Source organism: Atractosteus spatula, chromosome 15 (assembly GCF_055471065.1).
Source record: "Atractosteus spatula isolate fAtrSpa1 chromosome 15, fAtrSpa1.hap1, whole genome shotgun sequence".
NCBI classification, from domain to species: domain Eukaryota; kingdom Metazoa; phylum Chordata; class Actinopteri; order Semionotiformes; family Lepisosteidae; genus Atractosteus; species Atractosteus spatula.
The window spans coordinates 16,616,154-16,638,266 of record NC_142720.1 but is presented as its reverse complement, the minus strand read 5'-3'; the positions used below and the strand labels follow the sequence as shown (position 1 = coordinate 16,638,266).

The window sequence follows — 22,113 nt, the reverse complement described above, 5'->3', positions numbered from 1 at the left end:
AACACTTGGCTTCAGTCTCCTTGGAAAACATTCTAAAAGCGATGCAATTCAAACTCAGAAAGCTCTCCAGCTGTTTACTGAAATTATGTATTTATTCGGGAAGAACTCTGTGCCTTAATGAGAGCAGTGTGACATGCATACAAGATTGCAAGATAAAATAATCTTTACAAGATTAAATTAAAGCAGAGTGCCCTTTCTAACACATCGCCCTACAGTCAAAACCTAGATTGAAAATTAAGTTATCACATTAATAACTGGACGCCATTGATAGTGTTTTATCAGTAGTTCCAAAACGCCTGAAATAAAAAAATGCGTTAAATATACACGTCGTCAAGAGTAAAGAGCTATAATTTATGTTCTGAAAATGTTTTAAATTGATACACTTGACAGAGAGTAACTGCATTCCGATGAAAATCAAGAGTAGCATAAGCCAACCTGATTTAATTCCCAGAATCCTAATAATTCCAACGCAATGTCGTTTCCTGTCTCCTCCAATAAATACCGTAATGCCATCTCTCTAAACACTACCCTGCACTTAACTCTTTAGTCTTCAGAGACGGTCTACTGTTCAAATCGACTCACGCTGAAGCAACACGGGTTGGTTCCTCACCAATCGCTTACAGGTTTAGGTTTAGGACCACGGACGCTGGATTTTTTTACAATCAATTTTTGTTACAATCAAAGCAATCCTTCAAAAGAAAACGGCCGCCAAAACGTAAAGTACGACTCCCCGTTGTCCTACCTTTGATCCTTCGAATATTTCAGGGAAGTTCATACAGGCTTGTCCGTACGATCCACAGTATCAACCTTCTCCAGCGCATGAAAGCACATTTTTTCACAGCTAACCCTGCATGACCTTACACTTGTTTCGGCAAGTCTGTAGCCTCGCCCCCTTCCATTACTTCACAGCCAATAGGACAAGAAACAGTACTGGTCAGTTCTGACAGACCGTGTGGAACAGCAGTCCTACTGCCCGATAGCTGACTTTAGTCATTGTAGTAGACTGCTAATTCTCCGAAACCAACTCACCGGGTCCCCCCGTGCAGACGGCAAAATACTTTCATGGAGTGTATAAGGCACTCTTATCTGTGGGATTCTTTTTTGTAATACGTGCTAGAGTTATCTGTACAAAAATAGACCACTTAAAAGCGGAAACAGTCTGCATCTGGTGAATTAAAGCTCTTCCATCACGGATAGCTTTCTGACCACCGGGGTACGCCTCCCCGTCTTTTGTTAGCTGTTTGTCCATTTGCAATTCTAGTTGGCAGCAAATTCAAGTTTTTTTTTTCGAGGCAGATGAGAAGAGCGGATGTACTGTATGTTTCAAAGTAACCTTGTGCGTGTGTGAAAGAAAAAAAATTGTGCAGTAGTTGTTTCCAATACTCACATGTCCCCCCAAACATATGTATGTACTTTACTGGGTCTCTAAACACACATAGCAGAAAAAGAAAATTCCCTGCCCATGACCCCAGTTTCAGATTATCAGCAGTGTGACATTCTCATCTCCTATTTTTAGTGGGTCTTACTGTTAAAGACGCCAACCCCTCTACTGATCCAGTATATTGATTAAAAGATAAGAGGGTATCCTGCAGCCGCGCCAGAAAGCACGCAGCTCGGGATGTCCGTGCACAATGTGAAACAATTGCTGAAATGCACCTTATTTAATCACAAAAAGCGTTCATTTTGTGTAGTAAGTTTTGATTAAAAAGGTGCACTTTAAAATTATCTGTATACGTGGTTTATATTTCAGGAACATGGAACAGCACTGACGGTGGCGATTATTTTTGCAAGGCTCTGTCGCAAAAGCAATATGTAAATGAATGGTTTTGTCAGTGAATGCATTTTGAAAGAGTACATTAAGTAAGATTGAAATATACTTGGACGGTTGCTGTGTTTATTCAAATGTTTATTCCCCAAAGGAGACACGTGCGGAGTTTGTGGCTGAACTCTCTACGTGCGTTTTGACGGACGCTTCCTAGTGACAAGCCTCCTTGTACGTGATGGAGAGCACAGACAGCCCTGTGGCGCTGCATATCAATACTGCTCGAAACCTCAGCCTGGAGGTCGAGTTCTCTCGTTCTCTCTTTTACACACAATCGTCCCTCAGCGAAACAGGAAATTTTAAATTCTGACGTTCAAACGTTGATGACAAATGTGGATTTAAGCCGCATCAGCACCACACAAGCCTATTTTCACACGTTTTAAAACTGGTCTTGGACGGTTTTGAATGTTTAAATTTGAAATGAAAGAATCTTAGTGGTAATGAAGGCTTTAATAACTTTTGAGTGCTAATTAAACATTTTGTAGAACAGGGGATCTCCTGTAGAACAAGGAAACTAATTGAACGATTCGCATCAGAGCCTATTTAAGGAGTTCTATCGCAGGAGGGGAGAGGAAACGCAGTAGACCCGACAGTGACAGCTCACTTTGTGGTCTTCTGCGCCAGCCCGAGGAACAGAGACGGAGTCTGTCTCTGTCAGGAATGTTTTATGTTTTATGTTTTATGTAATGTATGTAAATGTCAATAATATGTCGGTACTGTCTGTAAATGTATTAATTGTATCTGCTTTGGTAATACTGTAATTCATCCGTCTGCAGTAAAGCTGGTAATTTGAATTTGAATTCGATTAGTACATTGTAAAAATGAATATTTCACATGTATAAAAGTTGTCTTCTCCACACTGATTTACAATCTTTCTTTTGACTATTATCATCACAATATTGCTGGCATAGATGTGTGCTTAGTTCTACTGATGCAGAGCTGTGCCTTTACTTAGAAATACAGGGGATATTTGACACCCTCAGACACTCTCTTTGGCTGCATGTGCATTGAGGTGACTCTAGGTCATACTGTACTGTTTCCTAAAACTACGGTTGTGGTTCTCTGACTTGTTAGTCCCACACAGAATTGGCTAATCGCATCAATTACATGACCTAGCAGTCTCCTGTATCAGTCAGCAACATTTGGCAGGGGTAGATACTTAGTGCAGTGGATGTGTCTTGACAACAACTTATTGTTAGATAGCCAGGCTAGTAAAAAGACCAGTCTTAGTCATGGTATTTATCATGTCTTCTGAGTTTTTTTTTCTTACTTCATTGGGTATCGAGAAAAGGCAGGTACTGAAATTTGAGAGCCTTTCTAAAAAAGTGCACACACATTTTAAAAAGAAAGGCTCCAGTAGACTGGTCTCCATTCATTTTGTTCATGACCATGAACAAAAACTATGAAGCAATATACAGCACTTGTGTTAGAATAAAGATTCCTTGCATGCTGGTCTCTTAGTTTGCATCAGTGATCACCCAGTTCAATGCAAAGACAACCACGAGAGCTCATTTAACAGCGCAGACAACAAACAGCTATATTTCTAGGCTTTTTTACACATGAAGTGCATTGCAGAACAAAGAGGGAAGAAAGAGACAGATTCCTAATGTTGATATGTCGCGGGGTGACAGAAGTGGGAGTTGGGCAGTGGCTTGGGAGCTATATTTACTTGGGTTTTTGCATAGAATGGCTGTTGCGTTTGTTAGGTAGGCTGTTTTTTTTTCTTTTTTGTGTCTGTTTTCCTCTTTTCCCTGTAGTTATTTTTATTTGTAGATAATGTATTGTGGTTGCTAGAGAAATAAAATCTGCAGTTATGTAATATGCCTGTCTTGTGTGCTGCTCTGTGTGCATGCTTATGGTTCAGTGGGATATGACAGCTTGTGTGGGGAGAAGGCACACCTTTAAATTGGCAGACATAACCTGCATGGGGGTATCGACCAATGTAGATGACTTTATTTTATATAGCGCCTTTAAAGATGGCTTCTCAAAGCGCTTTACAGAATGACAACAACAACAAAAAAATCCACAAAATATGCACAATGAAAAAAACACAATGAGAGGAGACAGTAGATTGGGGTATTGAACACAATAGGAGCAGAGGGGTAAATAACAGAACCAGTTAAGGCCCGTCTAAAGAAGAAGGTTTTGAGTCTAGATTTGAAAGAGTTTATAATTAGGTTCAGGAGAAGGCCCTGCCACTCATAGAGTGTAGATGGGCTTGGGGGACAGATAGGAGTCCAGAATTAGAAGAGCGAAGGTTGTGAGTTGAGGAGTAGGACAATAATAGCTCAGACAGGTACTGAGGTGTGAAGCCATGCAGAGCCTTATAGGTGAGCATGAGGATTTTGAAGTCGATACGAAACCTGCCAGGAAGCCTGTGCGAGGACTCTAGGATAGGGGTCATGTGATCACTTGCTGTCTAATTTTGGACATACTGGAATTTGTTCAATATGGATTTAGATTTAGAAGCGCCAGCAAGTAGAGCTTTTACAAAGTTGATGGGGGGTCCCCATAAGCATCACTTCAGTCTTGTTACAGTTTAGCCTAAGGAAATTTTTAGTCATCTGTGTTTTTATATCAGAGATGCAATTAGAGAGAATAGAGACAGCCACATCAGTACACTTTGGGGACTTCAGAATGTCTTCAGCTCAATCCTGTTCAGTATAGAAAAAAAAACCTTTATTCTGTTAAATGACACCAGGACATTTTCTATAGTAACCACAGGAGCACAGATTCCTATGAAATGTCAGAAAACCGCACCTCTTATTCTTTTTATTTTTATTTAGGAGCTGCCTACGATTGACATAAAATTTTTGTGTGGCCAAGAACCTTTAAGAAGCTAAGAAGTTAGCAGTTGTTCATTTGCTTTATAATTATATATTTAACAAAAATGTAACCTGAAACATTCAAATTAGATAATTATACAAACTTGATGACAATGATATACAGTACAGATTAAATGCATCTAGAAAACAGGGGACTATCATCGCCACCTTGTGGTTACATAAATATTGAAATTTCCCTCTCTGCCAGAGTACAAACTCAGTGTTTGAGTGGATTTAAAATAGCCAAAACAACAAATTAAGAATTGAAATTTATAGCAGCTCAAAAGACACTAATGTAATAAGACACACCTATCTTGCCATGCCCAGCCTTGACTCCTGACAAGAACACATATGGGACCACCTTGGCATTGGAGAAGGGCAACCGGACTGCAGCTGTGCAAGAAGAGTGACAGGATATTGCACAGCTGTCCAGGGGTTCATACCCATTACCCAATAGCCTTTCATATTTTTCATATTCATATTTTTGTTCATATTTTCGGAAATAATGGTTTCCTTTCAAAAATTACAAAAAGGTGTGGTGTCCCTCATAATGCTGTGCAATTTGGTACTTCTGTTTTACAGTTATTGTCCAGATGTGTTCATTAAGAGTGAGTGCAAGCTATTAATATTGCTCTAATAATGGGTCTGTGTCATTAGAGTGCCATGTGTTTCTAATTACAGGCACTATTGTGCTGTGAAACACAGTCTAATGAGCTCCCGTCTATCAGGCACACCCGAATGCACCCCAGAGGCTGTCTCCAGGGACAGCTTTCTTCCCCTCTCCCTCATCCGTTTCTCACCGGTAACCACCTTCACCACCTGACGCAGTGTTGCTGGACAGCACCAGGGCAGGTAACAGACAAAGGGGAATGTCAGGCTTCTTTTATTAACTAGTAGATCCTCCCTCGATATATACAGTACTTATACTGAACAGTGAATCAACCCCTCATTTATAATTGCAGAAATTCACAAAGGTTTTAAGAGGGAAATTATAACATATTTTGTTGTAGCAGGAGCATTGCTATGTTATTGAAAAGACATGGACAAGTAACATTTGCTGATTCTGCTGATTAACATTGGCTGTCAATGGGGTGGATCTGCTGTGAAGCTCACTGGACAGTAGTATGTGTGGCCACCGCTGGAAACAATACATTCATACAATCTGGGGCTCATGCTTTCCACCAAGTTGCAGGTTCTGTCTTGTGGGGCTCTACCCCGTTCAACACACAGAGAACGGAGAAACACGTGCCTGTTCTCCGGTCTCTTAGCCCTAGGTGCTACTCGTCATCCCAAAAACGTTCAGGAGGGTTCAAATCTGGTGAGTGGGACATCAAAGTCATAGCTATCACAGTCTCATTTTCCAAGAAAGTCAGTGTTACATAAGCAGTGTGAGGGCAGGTGTTGTCCTGCTAGAATGATGTCCCATCAGGATGAGCCTGCAGGAAGGGCAACAAGTGAAGTCCCTGGAATTGATCAAAGCAGCGGTCCAATTGTCATCATTCACTGCAAATGGAGTTCTGTAGTGACCAGACACTGCTGCTCTGCCAACACCATTACACTGCGTTCGCATTACCAGTATAGCGAGACTTTGTGAAATCAAAGAAGCCTAAAGGTAAAACAAAGCCGAAAAAAGATCCAAACTAGATGTGTGCCTGGTTGGAATGAAGTTACACAGTACAATATTTAAAGAACTAAATAACTGCTTTGGTAATGCTATGAATAGCTTTTGGCTTTGGTTTGAAGAGGAACATTTTTTTAGTGCCTACCTCAGGGCTGCTGCACTCGAAAGTAAGTCTACTGATTCTTCAATGGAACTCTTGGTTGCCAAGGAAACAATAATGTTTGAGTGGGAAGAAGCGACTGAATTGAAGAAAGCAGGGCCCTGGGAATGCTGACAGACAGTTCTAGCAGATGAAAGAGAGAGATCTCAGTGCATGTCACTATAAAGCTGTAAAAGAAGATTCACCAAGAGTATCAGGTTTGACTCGTGAAGCATGACTAAGCATGGCTACCACTATGATAAAAACTTCCCTCAACTGCTTCTTCTTCTGCTTTCGTTAATTGCAAATTCTACGTGTGCATTTTAAAATCTCAGAGGAAAGAGCACAAGGTTCATGAAAAGAGTGAGGGATATTGAAATAAATAACAAAGACATAGCTCTCAAGAACTAGACCGCCCACCAACTTAAACTGCTACAGCTGGAGTGCAGCAATGAGAAAATAATAGGTTACATTTCACATATGGAATACATTAGAACCTAAAAATGAGAAATGTAGAAGCTTGTTTTACTTTTAGATCACAGATGCAAAGCTTTATATTTCTTGGAAATGTTCCTACATAGGCTTTGAAATGCACAAAGCATACAGTGTCTATTTCAATAGATTTCTTATTTTGAACTTTAAGCTTGTGAAACCACCTTCAAGTTTTGACTTGCAAGCACTGCACAAATGAATAGCCCAAGATGAGCCGGGCCTATTTTTTTCTATTTTTTTCGAAAAGGACAGAATCAGTCCATTGTTAAGTTGTCTTTGCTTTCTTGTTTATGACTGAACCAGCTTGAACACATATAGTCTCAAAGTGTCCTTTTTGCTGACTGAATTAATCTACATGATCTTTACCCACTGTCGTACCAACTGCAACATACTCATACCTTCAACAGCAATTCCAAATTGTATAATTTCTTAGATCCCCTCTTTTCACATCTGTAAAGTTCGACAGTTTCTAGACCCTGATCAACTCCTTTTTTGGGATTCTGGGAATCTATGTTCTGGGAAACATATTTGTGGCCACCATACTGTCACCACAATTATCTCATGCCGCTCCTGAGATGAACAAAGTTTAACTGTCATCCAGCCTAATTAACCTTCCCCACTTCTGACAATTCTCAATCTGAGGAGATTTTCGATTACAGATATGAAATATAATTGCTTCATATAAAAACTAGGCACTTTCTTAAAGCATTTTCAGGAGTGATTGATGATTGGTTTTGTTTATGACTCCTTAACTCAATTGTGGAACTTTAAGAAATGTAATACAGTTAATGAAATATATTATTTGCATCCTCCATATATCAGATGATTTTACTTACAGTAACATGAAGAAAGTCTATCTTATAGTGATCAGGAATAACGTGAGAAGTCATAAGACTTGTTCCTTTTTTAAGGCTTCAGAAGTCCCCTGAATTTGCCAATAATACAATCACATGTGAGTGGTATCACATCACTACACAGAGGAAGTAAAGAAAATAACACGTAACCTTTTCCATGATTTTCTCCAAACTGAATACCTTTATGACTTTATCTGTCATTTTAAAATAAATAATTTTATTGCGCTCTTGTTGAACGTAGCTTGAATTAAACATTTTTTCCTGAGGCTGGCTGTGTTTATCACGAGTCATTATTTCATAAACAATAGTAGCATATAAGTGACTCCTGACCTGGAATTCTCTCTGTCCACTGTCGGCAGATCGCCCTGGGAGATTCTGAGTCATTCGGGCTTGCTCAAAACACTTGAGAATAGGGTGCTGGATAGGATGAGAGAAGACCTGCTTACAATAATCACGCCTAGTGTCTTCCATCTCCTCAAACCAACCATACACTTGGTTGCACTCTGAACTACTCCTACTTTTTCTCTTCAAAAAGTTAATAACCTGCTCCTCAGCAGAAACCAAGCACCATATCTCTGAGCTCTCTCTAACTGAGCAGCAGAGTACAGTTTGATCAGGGGCTGTTCAGTATTCATGTCACAGGTGTCACAGGGCCTAGTCTTTGGCTGCTGATGCAGAAACCACATCTTCTTAGCAATAGGAAGCCACCTGAGAACAACTAGCAGCAGTGTTTGCAGTGTGGTTTTTGCATTTGCCTCTCCTTGATATTAAAATTGCTGATATAAAAAGTGTTTACATAAATAAAGGCCGTACAGCACATGTCTGTGTATTCCTGTAATGCATTTCACCATATTTGTTGGTGCATCAACTCAAGGCTTGTGTACGCTAAACACAAATACTGTCAACCGCTTTGGTAAACTCTTTGACTGTATGAGTTCCAGAAGTGATAATGATGCAAATAATACATTTTCATTTCCATCTTTACATATTTGAGTTTTTAGAGTTTTAAACGAAAATACTTATACTGTATATGATGTATCTATAAAATAGAATTCAAAGTGTTTACTCACTCAAAGGGCCATACTACCGACATCAGCAGGTGATGCTTGAAAGTCTTAAGAATCCTTAATGAAGAAAGGAAACTTTGTGAAATTTTACAAAAGACAAAGACATAAAAGTGTTGTTTGGGGAAAATGTTTTTAAAAAGGGTTTCGAGACAAATTAAATCTAGCTTTAACTTTTCTTTCGTTGAACTTTATCTTTAAACTGAATGGGCTACCACTGCAAATTTCTGAGCTACTAAGTATTTCTGCAGGGGCACTGAGGGCAGCATTAAGATGAAAGCCCTGGGAAAGCACAAGGTCAGCTCCCTAACGTTTTGGATCTTTGCCACAGCACATTCACCTTATTTCATAAGCACTGGACTTAGTTTTTTGTGACCCCCGAGCAACTCCAATTTCCACCCCCTGTGCCTCCGCTTCTTAGCAGCTCAGCACTTTGCTTTGCTAATATTGTTTCACATCACCTCTTTGAAATGTGTGTGTCTGAGACTAAGGAAACTTGACAAGCGTCCATCAGCAGAAGAAAGCATGGCGTCTCCATGAAGCAAATCTGGGGGAGAGCTCTGGACTGAGATTTAATTGAGGTGAGGATCAATCTGACACTTCTGGTGCTAATGCAATGAGGGGTGAGAATTGACCTTCTAGTGCTGAAACAAGATCACTCACAGAAGCTGAAGGCATAGAAATCAGCCCGGAGCATAAAAAACTGGATTTTTAAAGAATTCTGCTTAGGAAGCAGCTTTTACACCGAAATAATTTCCTTAGTTTAGCCCAGGAGGTGATCTGTACAGAAAGCCAATGAACAAAATGTGAACAGAGCAAAATGGAGTTTGCTTGTGATGCCTAGATTAACTCCTGACCAGTTTGCAAACAATCTCTTTCCCTCTGTCTTGAAGTCCTCGCACTGGCATCCTATCAGGTTTTGAGTTGACTTCAAATCCTCATGCTCGCCTACTGTATAAGGCTCTACATGGCCTGGCACCTCTGAATCTGATTTAATATCTGTCTACCCTCCACCTTGTAGCCTTTGTTTGTCTGACTCCAGTCTTCTATACTGTATGTCTCCCAAACTCACTTACATTCTGTAGGTGACAAGGCCTTCTCTTGCTACACCCCAGAGCTCTGGAATGAGAGAGTCACCCTGAGTGCATTTAAATTGAAACTCAAAACCTTTATTTTCCAAAAGGCTTTTACTGACATAGTGTCGGTGTCTGCTCCATTTTCTAATGACCATATATCTTCTGCTGCACTTCTAACCCTCTGATTTCCTTATATGAACTTACAGTAGTTTGTCATTTTTTCTTTTGTTTTATCTGTTTTTTTTATACCTACCGTAAAGCTTGTTGAGATTCTACTTTAAAAAGCGCTATATAAAATAAAGATTATCATGACGACTCAGCTCTGTAACATACCAACTTGCTTGTCTTCTGCTATCGGGGAATGAATACCTCTTAAAAGTAATAAAAATTGTGCATGTGATCAAAATCACATGGAAGTGGGTCTTCAATTAAACTTCGCCACTTGTTCATTATCTGGTTTGGTTAAATTATGGGCCTTATTTTTAGCGTGGGGCGCTCTTCAATTTGAACATCACACAACAACCAGGAAGCAGCTGAGCACAATGATTGATCTGCCTCTGCTTTCCCAAAGCCATGTCTTTGCATCCTTTCTCTCATAAAAGAATCCAGAGATGAAGGACATAGACATAGACCATAGGGGCTGTGTATCACAGATATAGAAGATGTGGCAAATCTTGAAGGTGGGTTAAAGTTATTTTTTTGCCCATGTGGAGAAGGAATTCATGTTTTATTCAGGGAATGGTGAGCCTCTGCAATGTTTGTTCACTTTGTTTGTAGATCAATCCCAATGACAGAGGCCACATCGGTATTCTTCTTGTGAAGACTCCACAGCACAAAGCACTAGGGTCCCCTCTGTAAAAATGGAAACAAGGTCTCTGACAGCAATTAATGCTGCTTCTGCATTGTGCTGGAATAAAACCCTATGATTACAAAGTGACAGTGTCTTATTGCCACAAGACTATCAGATAGAGCTTGTAAAGACTGAGCTCATTCCTCACAAGTCTCTAGGTTTGTGTGCCTTAGAAACAGAATGAATAGGCAATACCAACTAAGACTTTGCTTGACTGACACTAATCCAAACTGAATTAGAATTTTTCAATTTTGCATGATTGGCACAAGTGCGTCGCATTAAATTTGCTACTTGTGGTGAAAACTGCTCTTTACGTCAACATATACAACGATAGCCCCCAGGAAATGTTTTGGAGTGCTGTTTTTGTTCCCCGAGTTTCCTCACATACTGCCAGATAAACAATATAATCCTAATTGATCATGATAGTTGTCAGAAATCACTGATCCCAACGACAGTCTCTTTTCGCACAGTTATGGAGAGACAGAGCACAGATATGGAGCACAGTCACAAGACAATCATCCTTGGATGTATATCTGAGCAAACACTCAGACACTTCAATTTCGGAATTCCAGACCAGTAATATCAGGATCACGATACTCTTGCAGCAACTTATTTCAACACAACAGCGTCGGGGTGACAGAGCATGTTCTCCTTGCCTTCAAATCAACGCCCTCAACAGCTGCCAGTGCCCCTGTCAGTTCACAGAGGACATCAGAGGCCCCGCCTGAGCTCCCTGACACCGGATGCGTGTTTTGTGCTTTGTCAATGTGGTGAATCCCGGGCGGCAGCACGTTTCAATCTGTGTGGCAGAGTCTTGCGGCCCGGTCAAACAATTGATGAGTTTATCAGCGCAGTTGACACACGTCTGCCACTGCCAGACAACCGCAATACAAGAGTGGAAATGATGTCCTGTTGATGTGTTTTTTCATTCCTACATGGTGGTGTTCAGCTCTCGCAAACAATTTTGGTCACTTCTCTGCTCTTTGAGAAATCATATATAAATGCAATTTCAGAACACCAAAATTCGAGTGTGTAGAGGCATTAAACCAATTATATGACTTTAAAGTGCTATTTTGGAAATGCCTTATTTATTTTGCAACTTTCGTTGCCATAAATCACTAGCTCGACCACAAGGGAAAAGTTAGTGGTCCTATAATTCATGGGCTTCATCTTTAAAAGAGATTAAAACTGAAATAGACTGGCGATAGGAGATATCTTATGTCAAAAAAATACAGCGAGCTCTTATTCTGACTAATTTTAACTTCGGTCTTTAAAGAGAATTTGCTTCTAGAAATACACTTGCACCGTAAATAGCGGAGACCGCGGTATCGGTTATTTCAATCCTGGTAGATACACATTTCCCATCCGTGCTCGCTTGCAGTTGTTCCAGCCTGGCGTGCTGAGTGAGCTACTGTACAATCGGGACTTCAGAATCTCAGCGATACGCTCGGCAGGTAGAGAGAAAAGTATGAGGTCATTGTTTAATCACGTGACTGCTGCAGCATCTGTCAAAAGTGATACCATTACTAAAACATAACAGCGCGTCCCCAGCCAGCTTACCAGCTCTGGGGAGCTCTGCCCACTCCCAGCTGATTAGGTTTCCATCAGCCTTTTAGGGACCATCGACAAAGTTTACAGCAAACGCGTACAGTGCGTCTTCTCCTTCTTTTTTTCCATCGTGTAATTGAGCAAACATTTTTTAAATTAATCTCTCGAAATTGTGTGCTTATGCCTTACTGGTGTGCTCATTTGCACCTGACAGAACTATATCTGCATACAGTGCTTGGTAATTGCCTGCATAGTCAATGAAAAGATTTTATAAGCCCTGTGCAATACAGAGCTTGAGTTAAAAACCTTAAATATACTGTAGCCCTAACCACTGAATGTAAAGAGATTAGTAAACAGATCTGATATGACCTGGGCAAGGCCTCACCTAAAGTTTAGTCAGCCTCTGTTGTTATATTTTATCTAGCACATATAAAACACAACAGAGCACGGCAAACGTGCTGTACAGAAAAGAAAAAAGAGTATGAACCTGCTTTAATGGTTAATAATTACAACAAGACCAAAAATGCAAGTTTTTGCATTAAACTGCAAAACAAATTGACTGCATTTTTAGTCTGAGAAGTAAAAAATCCCAGAACCTGCAGGGGGCTTCCCCGTGCTGACAGTCCTGTGACCCTGCAGGGGTGAGGTCAGACCCCTGCAGCAGGTGAGCTAATGAGGACACATGCAGCTGTGCCTCCCTCTGTATTGGCTATCCTGGTTTGGAGTCAGAACTTTGAACTGTTATATCTCATTCTGCAGTGCAGCAGGGAAGCAGAGAAAACCTCATTATTATCATCATGACTCAGGACTTTCCTTTTTGACCGGGACCAACATCTTGACAGGCACTGCTGAAGAACAAGACTCAATATTTCCCAAAGCACAGGGCCTGTCTGACACCCCACTGGAGCTGGCCTGCCCTGGTGTATTGTAATGGCATTGACTGGGCCAGGCAGACACTGAACAGTTCTCTGACTTCCGAAACAAGGACTTGCAAAGTGGGGTTGGAAAGGGGGGCTGCAGTCCATGCTCCAGGCTGGATATACAGGGGGTCTTGCCTGACACAAAGCTGTCTGTTGCCTTGTCTGAAACAGGGGCTAAGATCCCTACCCAGACTGGACCAGCCCCAGGTGAGATACTTGTGCCGAAAATCATGCCAGCAATCAGTACAAATAATAAAATAATTTTGTAATAATTTACACTGCTTATTTTATTATACAATGTAAATGGCATAATTCACTGCATACTGTAGCCCTTTCATTTTCATGGTATGGGTCCCTGGGAATTAGACCTTACCGTGAGAAGATACGATACTGTAGGTCTACAAAATATAAGCATGCTTGTGGACTAAGAATTGGTACACAATAGTTCCTCATAAATTATTAAATCACACCACTGTGTCCATTCTAGTTCAGTTTTCGGAAGGGACTGGCCTCAGGGAAACATCGTCTAGCAGCTAGGAAAGGTCATAAATGATAAATGGCCAATTAGTTGGTTGTGCCTGAAGGTTTGAATGTCTGTGGAAGCATGTAAAACGAGGACACAGACAAGAGCAGGAGCCCCGCCAGTCTGCCTCCAGCACACCTACATACCTGTATCAGCCAGAAAATATTGGCGAGGTAACGCCTCACGCTGTTCGCTGAACTAAAACCGAGTAACTTTTGACAGAGTCCCTGAGCTCGGACTCTTACTCCGCCTCTGTCGCAAGCCTTCTCGAGTTGGCATCATAGCCTTTACAAGTGAGACTGGAGAAAAGAGTGGGATAAGTGGACTAATCGAGCGACAGGCGAATTATAGTTTGTCATGCGGGGACAGGAGCTTTAGTTATGTTTGGACCCGTTAGAAGGAAGCCTATACATTGCATGTTGGAACTTTACAGCGGGGCTTGCTGAAACGCCCGGAGGAGCGTGCTCGGCGTGTGTCTCTCCTCTGTGAATGTGCTGGCTCAGAAAGAGGCAGGAAAGCCCTTAACTGCCAAATTTGGCAGCCGGGGAGGAGAAATGCCATTTTCAGTTATTTTGCTAGGGAGCGCAGGCAGACGAGACTGGGAGTAATATTTGCCCGGCAGGACGTTGCCTTTTAACCGATGAAAACCGGGGCGGTTAAAATGTTGATTTTCTGCGAATTATGGCAAATGGAACAGGCACGATTATGCTGAAATGCGTGGTTGTTGGAGACGGCGCTGTCGGCAAAACTTGCCTTCTGATGAGCTATGCCAACGACGCTTTTCCAGAGGAGTATGTTCCTACTGTCTTTGACCATTACGCAGGTAGGCGACTTTTCTTACAGCACCAGAGACATTTCATTGTTCAGTAAGCTTGAGTGCTACAGAACCACAACCGCGCTGTACCAGTGATACACACAGATCTGGAGACTGTAATGAAAGACGGCTCTGTTAATATAAATCAAAGGTGGATGTTTAAATGCTGCGGCTATTAATAAAATAACTTATTGTCTCGAAATGTAATTTAAAGAATCCGTACGTTCTGACGTTAGTTACTGTACAAAAAACACCACCGCGCAATAAACAGCTCAATGTATTTGTACGTATTTTTGTTTTAAATACATTAATTTATATAGGAGCTTGTTATTTTACAAAGGATTCGTAAGAACTGAAAAATAAACTTTTCTCCCCCCCTCTCAGTCTAGTTTGCCGCTACTCCCAGACGCATAGATGGTGGCCTTGCAGTGGAATCTTGTTATTCTAATTGAAACCTCTTGCTTTGCTTTCTACAGTGTCTCCTTTCTTTCTCTCTCTCTCTACAGCGTTGATTGTTTCTTCTTTCTTACAGTTAGCGTTACGGTCGGAGGAAAACAGTACTTGCTGGGACTGTATGACACCGCCGGCCAGGTACGGTACTCTTCTGTCTCTGCAGACACAGATGTACTGTAGGTCATCTAGTGATCGCTAAAACTTTACCAAGATTACAAGAGAATAATCACGAACATATGCTTTTAGAGATTTTTTTTCTCGTTGGTGCTTTTGTCGTAGTACAGATACAGTATATTGCTTTTACATTCATGCATGTTGTAAAAGACTGGAAGGCAGTCCTACTTAAATCTTAGATCTCAAAGTCTGATGAGTATCACCCTTTATAAAAAACTGCATACTTCACTTAGATTAGTTTTGTGACTTTAAAGGAGCATAGAAAATCCAGTATCTTAAGTATTGGATAACTTTCATTTCAATTGGAAATGCATTCAAACACAACTGTAAATCGTTTCGACATGTTATGTGGCCAGTCTGAATTGCTGTTTAAATTCTTCCCTTTTTCAGTCTTGAGGTCAGAAGGAATTTTTCTGTCTAGTGAGTCACCGTGTACCCTAAGTGCAGAGACCTCTCCAGCCTTCCTCCTGCAGTTCTAGAATTGTGAAGTCTTTTTTTTTAGCTTGCCCTCTAGACAGGAATAACTGATCTCTGCTGGGTTACTCAAATAACTAACAAAAATAGCACTGAGGAGAAAAGAGTGAATTGACAATGCACTGAACCCAGGCGTACCATGATAGGTGTGATTGCTTATGTGTCCTATTTTGCTCTCACACAGGCATGGAACCCAGTTATGTACAGTATTTGGATGCTGTTCACTTCAAAGTTAGGACCAGTCACTTAGATTTAGCATGGAAGCAGGTCTGATGAGAAGGATATTGCCTGTCCATAGTGTAGCAAGTAGCAATTCCCACATGTACAGTAGCTGTATCTGCACTGACCGTGCTTTGCCACCCCAGTGCCTTCCTGCACCTCTCAGTGCTCATTTCCCTCAGATTCCCATTGCAAAGGCTGGACTGACAGTAAAGACAGGGCTTGACTCTGTCATCACCAGCTGTGGAAGAAAACGCCATGCACAGGCCAGCACACACATTTTACATGATACCCTTCTAAAACTAGAGCTTTTTTTTTTCTTCCTAAGCAGCTGTGCAGCTGTTATCTGGCTTCAACACTTGTGGCAGGAGGTCATGTGGTTGCTTGGAAAGTTTTCTGTGGGTCTTTTAAAAGATTTTTTGTAAAATCTTTTGGTGCCTGGAGCTCGAGGTTTAGTAACTAAGAAACACAAATACTATACAATCAGAGAAAATTGGTAGTATAACTTATACTAGTATTTACAGTTTAGCAAAATCAAGTGACAGTAGTGCGCTTATTGCTATTTTACTGTCTGTCTTGGAGCCAGAATTGGTCAAAGACCACATTTTAGCTGAATCAGTTTATTTGAGAATGGAGAAGTTCTGCAGATGCTGTGGCAGCCTTATTGTACGGCCAAAAAGAGTTATTTTTCTTCAAAAGAAACGGAAGTTCAAACGCCTACTGTACCTCCTCCTCCTCAACTCCAGTACAGCTAACCAGCTATTACCACTTATAAATTAAAAGAACTGGCTGATTTGTAACTGTGTGTTTGAAACGAGTAGGTCTGATCAGTTAAAGGGTGTGCTTTTGTCAGCTCCGTTGAGTATGAGAATCTGGAATAGGGCTTTACATCTTCTTTTTCTCGCAGAAATAAAAAACGTTGCAATAATAAAACCTCCCATAATTAGAGGCAGCATGTAGCAGTTCCTAGGCACAGTCTTGAGAATCCCAAGGCCAGCAGCCCAAGTTCTCCAATCTTTCCAGGAGATAGAGTTAATAATTTTGCCCCATGTGGAACCTTATATAGAACGCTTATTTACCTTTCTCTAAAGGACAAACCTTACAGCTAGCACTTTTCTGGAATCACTTTGCTCTTTGAAGTTTCATGGGAAGCATTATAGCTGATGCGTATGTGACTGTGCAGCTGAAACATCTTAACATCTTGATTGGTTTAATGTAAATTAAAATTGTGTCGTACTGACATGTGAAGCCTTCCAATTCAGTGTGCTTGTTTCTAAATGATAGTGAGAATACCATTGGACAGAATGTACACAATGTTCAATGCCACACTTATGAAGTAATATAAGAGTTATCATTTGCAGTGTGTAATGTTAGGTTTTTCCCTGTGGTTTATTGTCACTTTTAATGATATAGTACAGAGAGTTACCATTTAGTGTCTGTTTGTTGCCATTGAAGGAAAAAGGCTGCACAGTCATGCAGTGTTGTCCAGACAGAGAAGGACATTGTGAAACCTCCATGTGTTTTGGAGAACTGAGCCGGGGGTTTGGAAGTGTGGCCAAAGCCTTCTCAGCCAGAGTCCTGCTGCATTCTTCCCATTACAGCCCTCACTAGTGTACTCAACTCCAAGCAAGCCATGGAGTCGACATCCATGCTAATCAGGAATTTCATATTCTCTGTGGCACACTGGCGCTTAAAGAAACAAAAGATCTGGAAAACACACGTTCTGGTGTATGTGTCCACGATTCTGCTGCTCTGGTTCCCAACACTGTTACAGCTTGCACTAATGGAAATTTGGTACACCAGGCTTCAACATTACTTAAGAGTTAGCAACTTTTGAAACTGTCGAAAATCTCCACGCCATATTTCCTAAATGGTTTTAATTAAATTTTGAGAGCACAGCCTACAGTATGTTCTCCTTAGATGTTTATCACAGCTGCACAGTCAGAGAAATTGCCAAGACAAAATGCTAAGAGAGAATTAGAGAGGCCTGTTTGGAATGCCAAGCTTTCACCTTTTCTCACAATGAAAACAAACATGGTATTAGATTATTATGCCTTTAACATCTTACTTAGCTTAGTGTTCTACTGCAGACATTTTAAAGTACACATTTTTAGAGTCTCTAACCAGGTCTGCACTATGTTAAGTGCAGACTCAGCTCATATCCTCCATAGATTGTATAAGATATAATCCTTATGTGTTAACACATTTTTTTAAGTTGTAGCAATAAAAAGCAGAGTAATTAACTCTTTTCTTTTGGTTTAGACAAAGCCAAGTACACACACTTTCTATGCCAGTGGGAATTCCCAGACACCCACACTGTTCCCACTAAAACAAATCCAGTGTTTGCACTGTACATCATACATGAAATTCTCGTGTTAGGCGTTTGGGATATGTTTAAAACATATTAAGGACATAGTTCCTATGGCCTTACTCCCTTTGCAACCGAGGAATTTTGCTGTCTTCTCTGCGTAGAATATGGGCCCTCAGAGAAGTGCAGCTGCAAGGATCAGTTCTGTTCAAAATATTATGTGGAGTCATAAATATTTTTGTTGCACTGCACCTGCTTTAAAAAAAAAAATCTTCTAGAGCGAGGAATCCCATGGATGTCATCTTTGTTTGCTGAGTACCAGATGAAAGCTCTGGCTGGAAGTATCTTTCAAGTGCTCCACCAAGCCAGGTTCCCCCAACATGACAGGACAGAAGGAGACCAGTCCTGACAGTGCAGCTCTGTAATTCCAGCTGACACTTGGTGGCTCCTTCATTCTCACCCAGCAAAATCATACTTTCCATTTTGATATTTTTATTTAGTTTTCTTTATGTCACACAAAGGAGCTTGGCGTATCTCTGACAAGCCATGATTACTGTCACTTTTCTGTCTGTTAACTGCGCACAGCAAAAATTGGATATAGAGGTGAAGAGTCCTTACTGATGCCTTTCTGTGTGTTTATTCTGCTTTCCTCTGATAAAGCTCACATTTGTCTTGGCTGATCAGATTTGCTTTCCATTAGCTGTAATTCCTGTGCACAGATGGAATCACAGCTATGTTTTTGTAAGGAGAATTATTTTTATAATGTACTATATCAAAATCTGAAAATCTAGAATGCTACATTAAGCTGTTTTGGTTTTCCTTTGCTTGAGCATATATGGATAGTGTGAGCATGGAGAGTCTTATTTATTCATTTTTCTACACTGCTCTCTGCAGTAGTAGGATTGCAGTATTTTAAGGGACCACTGGCTGTTGAAGTAGAATCGGAAAGAGGGTTTTAAGTGCATTTGCCATTGGCAAAGCGCTGCTGTTTCCTGTCATTATGATGTCTCCTGTAACCCTTTCAGAACACTTAAAAAAGTGAGAGCGAATTAGTAATGTGATCAGGTCGGCTTTTGTCACAGTGTGGAATAGTAGAATTTTCACTTGATGTTTGTAAGCAGCAGTAAGTGTTGTTATGATTTGTTTCCAGGGCTTTCAGAAACAAAGCTGCTTGTGCTTGTACCAGCTAATGTTAAATTGTTGGTTCTAATTTTTCTTAATACAGATTGAAAGGACAGGGAGAAGTTAATAACCACATGGAATAGGTACAATCTGTGCTGTACTGAAAATAAACTATTCCCATAGTCAGGTGTTTTCTCAGTAAGCTTCTTCTTGTTGGAGAACATGGTACAGTATACAGTACTGTACACCTTAAACAACGGAATCACCTGCACAGTTCTCTGGACTCAGTCTCAGCCTGTTGAATGATGGACTTGGTCTATCACACATTGTTTCAAAATACCTGCCTCTTTGGGCCTCTTAATGGCATCCTCATGTAGGCCACACTCTGACAAATGTAGTCCAAAATAATGCAACAACATGTTTCTGGAAAGCTGAGTAATGGTGAGATGCTGTGTGTATGTCTGGGGGGGGGGGGGTGTTGTAGAGGCCACTTAAGAAAGCAGAATGAAACTCGGAGTCCCTGTGTCCCAGAGACAGGGCTGGGCATTGCTGCTTCCAGCTCATCCTCTCTCTCCTTCATCAGGGCAGCTGGGCTGCTGTGCAGAATTCCACCAGGAATCTGGCCTAGTGGAAATCTATTTTTGGTTTCCTGAGTAAAAGGCACAGGGTTCTGATTGAGCGCCTCCTCTCAAGATTGTAGCTATGAGCACGAAGGCAACAGATGGTCAATTATTCAGTGATCACAAACTGGTGGTTGTCAACTTGCATTTAACTCTGAGCTGGTAGTGTTTTTTCCTCTCTGGTCATTCCTGCTAACCACTCTCATAGACTCAGTTGTGATCTTTGACCCCTTCTCTTAAGTTAGGGCATGAATATCTTAACGGAAAAGAACTTAGTAAAGCAACATACCTAAAGTTAAAGACATTTCTCCCAGGGATCCAATATGGTATATATTATGTAAGCCTTTGAGCGTCTACTGTCTTTATTATAAAGCTTCAAAGCGGCAATACATGTAAGTAATTAAACTGCTCAACATCAGTATTTTTTAAACCAACAAGCTTTAAGATATTACAGTCTTTTTAACCACTGCTATTCTTTCTGGGAATGACTATGGAGAGCCAGTACTGATAATGGGAATTAAATGTAGGTACACATTTAGGAATTTAAGTGTTTTTTGGTGTGTTAAACTATGACATCTTGACAGTTGTGAATATGACAGAGACTCATTCAGATTGTGGCCTGTAGAGGAAGGCTGATCCATGTCTGTTCTTGACAAACTAACGATCCTTCAGGGAAATTGTTACTGGTGACACATTTGGCATGTGAGATTGAAACAGTATTCTAAGGCAGCTTCCAGATCGGTATTATTAGTCAGAAATAACAAAGCAGCAGTATCGCTGTGCAGGGAATGGCTACTGCCAGGCTGATCTTCTTCAAAGATATGATTGCATGGTCTTTAAAGGACATCTTATAATTTGAATCTCCATTTTCCGTTGTGCTTATTGTGGGTCAAAGCTGCTGTTGGACAAATCTCTGTATGTTGCCTGTGGCTGAAGCTTGCATATCTAGCCTTTTCCAAAAGCTGAAATAGCAGCCTTTATGCAATTCATGTTACACAAATTCAAACCTTATAGGTACAGTAGCTAGCAGTGTGAAGTGTGAATTATTTAAAAAGTGTTCCTGAGAGTTATCAACCGGTTTGCAGATATTCTTAATAACAAATTGAGGAAATCGATCATGTTGTTTATTAGGACCTGATATCAAAATGGTATAATAAAAGAGGGAGAAAGGAAATGGCACACTTTTCAAATCTAGAGGAGTCCTTCCAGTGATCAGGCTGACGTTTTCATAGGCATGCGTTAATATTCAGTGGATGAATAAGGGCTGCAATGAATTATTCTCAAAAGGAAGTACAAACACATCTTTATTTCAACTTCCCACTCTGTCTAGTTATATAAGAGACTAGATCCGACTTAGATAAAAAGACTTAGTGGCAAAATGACCCATTTATCGCACTACGGCACTAGAACACAGCAAAACTACCTGAAAAGAGAAAAGAACGAATCTCAGGAAATTATTTTTTCTTATAGCAAAGTACAGAGTCACTCAGAACTTGTCTTCTGAGCAAGGAGGAAGTTGTATAACAGTGGCACATATATCCAATATCTGAACAATTCATTCCACATTGGTCCATATTTATGAGCATGCAGCCCTTGATTAATTAACTGAATTACATACTTATGCAGATATTTGGACCAAGGGCCTACATTGGGAAAATATTGGGAGGTCTGTCATTTGGATATCTCTGTCTGTACTACAGCACAGATTTGTCTTGCTCTCTTTTTTGGGGCTATAAAATGTCCAAGGCTATAAAACAGCCCACGAAATCTCATTGTTGTCTGTTTTAGGGGGTGAAAGCTTGTTAATTCTGGGATTCTTATTTTCCACGATGCCTTCTCTGGTTGCCCGTATGTTTGAATGACAGGACATGCTTCTCTTTTCAGTGGAACTCCCACCAGGGCATAAGGCTGTTTATCACACATCTCAAACAGAGTGAAAAACAATCATTTTGTGTCCCTCTGTGTTGTTTAATGTATTATTTTCTGTAAATATCCAGGAGACATTTAAGGTAAGGTTCTCTTTTTGAAAAATGCTAGCAAGTTTATTTTTCTTTTATACCAGTATTTTCTTTTATTTTTAAGTTATCAAAAAAGACGAGGCAGTTTATTAAGATTCTAAAAGTAAAAGTGGTGTGGTAATTAGCACTGCTGCCACAGAGCTCTTGTCCTCAAAGCACCGTGTTTGATTCTGGGGT

At 40.6% G+C, this 22,113-nt stretch overlaps 1 protein-coding gene and 1 long non-coding RNA gene across 2 annotated transcripts in view; one reads left to right on the top strand and one right to left on the bottom strand.

The window, feature by feature from the left end:
- Window positions 1-857, bottom strand: part of LOC148820133 (uncharacterized) — a 52,924-nt gene extending 52,067 nt beyond the window's left edge. Inside the window, exon 1 of the long non-coding RNA XR_016094206.1 lies at window positions 743-857. This is a non-coding gene — a long non-coding RNA (uncharacterized LOC148820133). The remainder of the gene's footprint in view (window positions 1-742) is intronic.
- A 13,208-nt stretch (window positions 858-14,065) lies between these two features.
- The window catches only part of rhoq (ras homolog family member Q), a 20,300-nt gene continuing 12,252 nt past the window's right edge, over window positions 14,066-22,113 (top strand). The window contains exons 1-2 of the mRNA XM_088933844.1: window positions 14,066-14,557; window positions 15,081-15,139. Coding sequence (XP_088789970.1) covers window positions 14,416-14,557; window positions 15,081-15,139 — 201 coding nt within the window. The 5' untranslated portion in view covers window positions 14,066-14,415. The remainder of the gene's footprint in view (window positions 14,558-15,080; window positions 15,140-22,113) is intronic.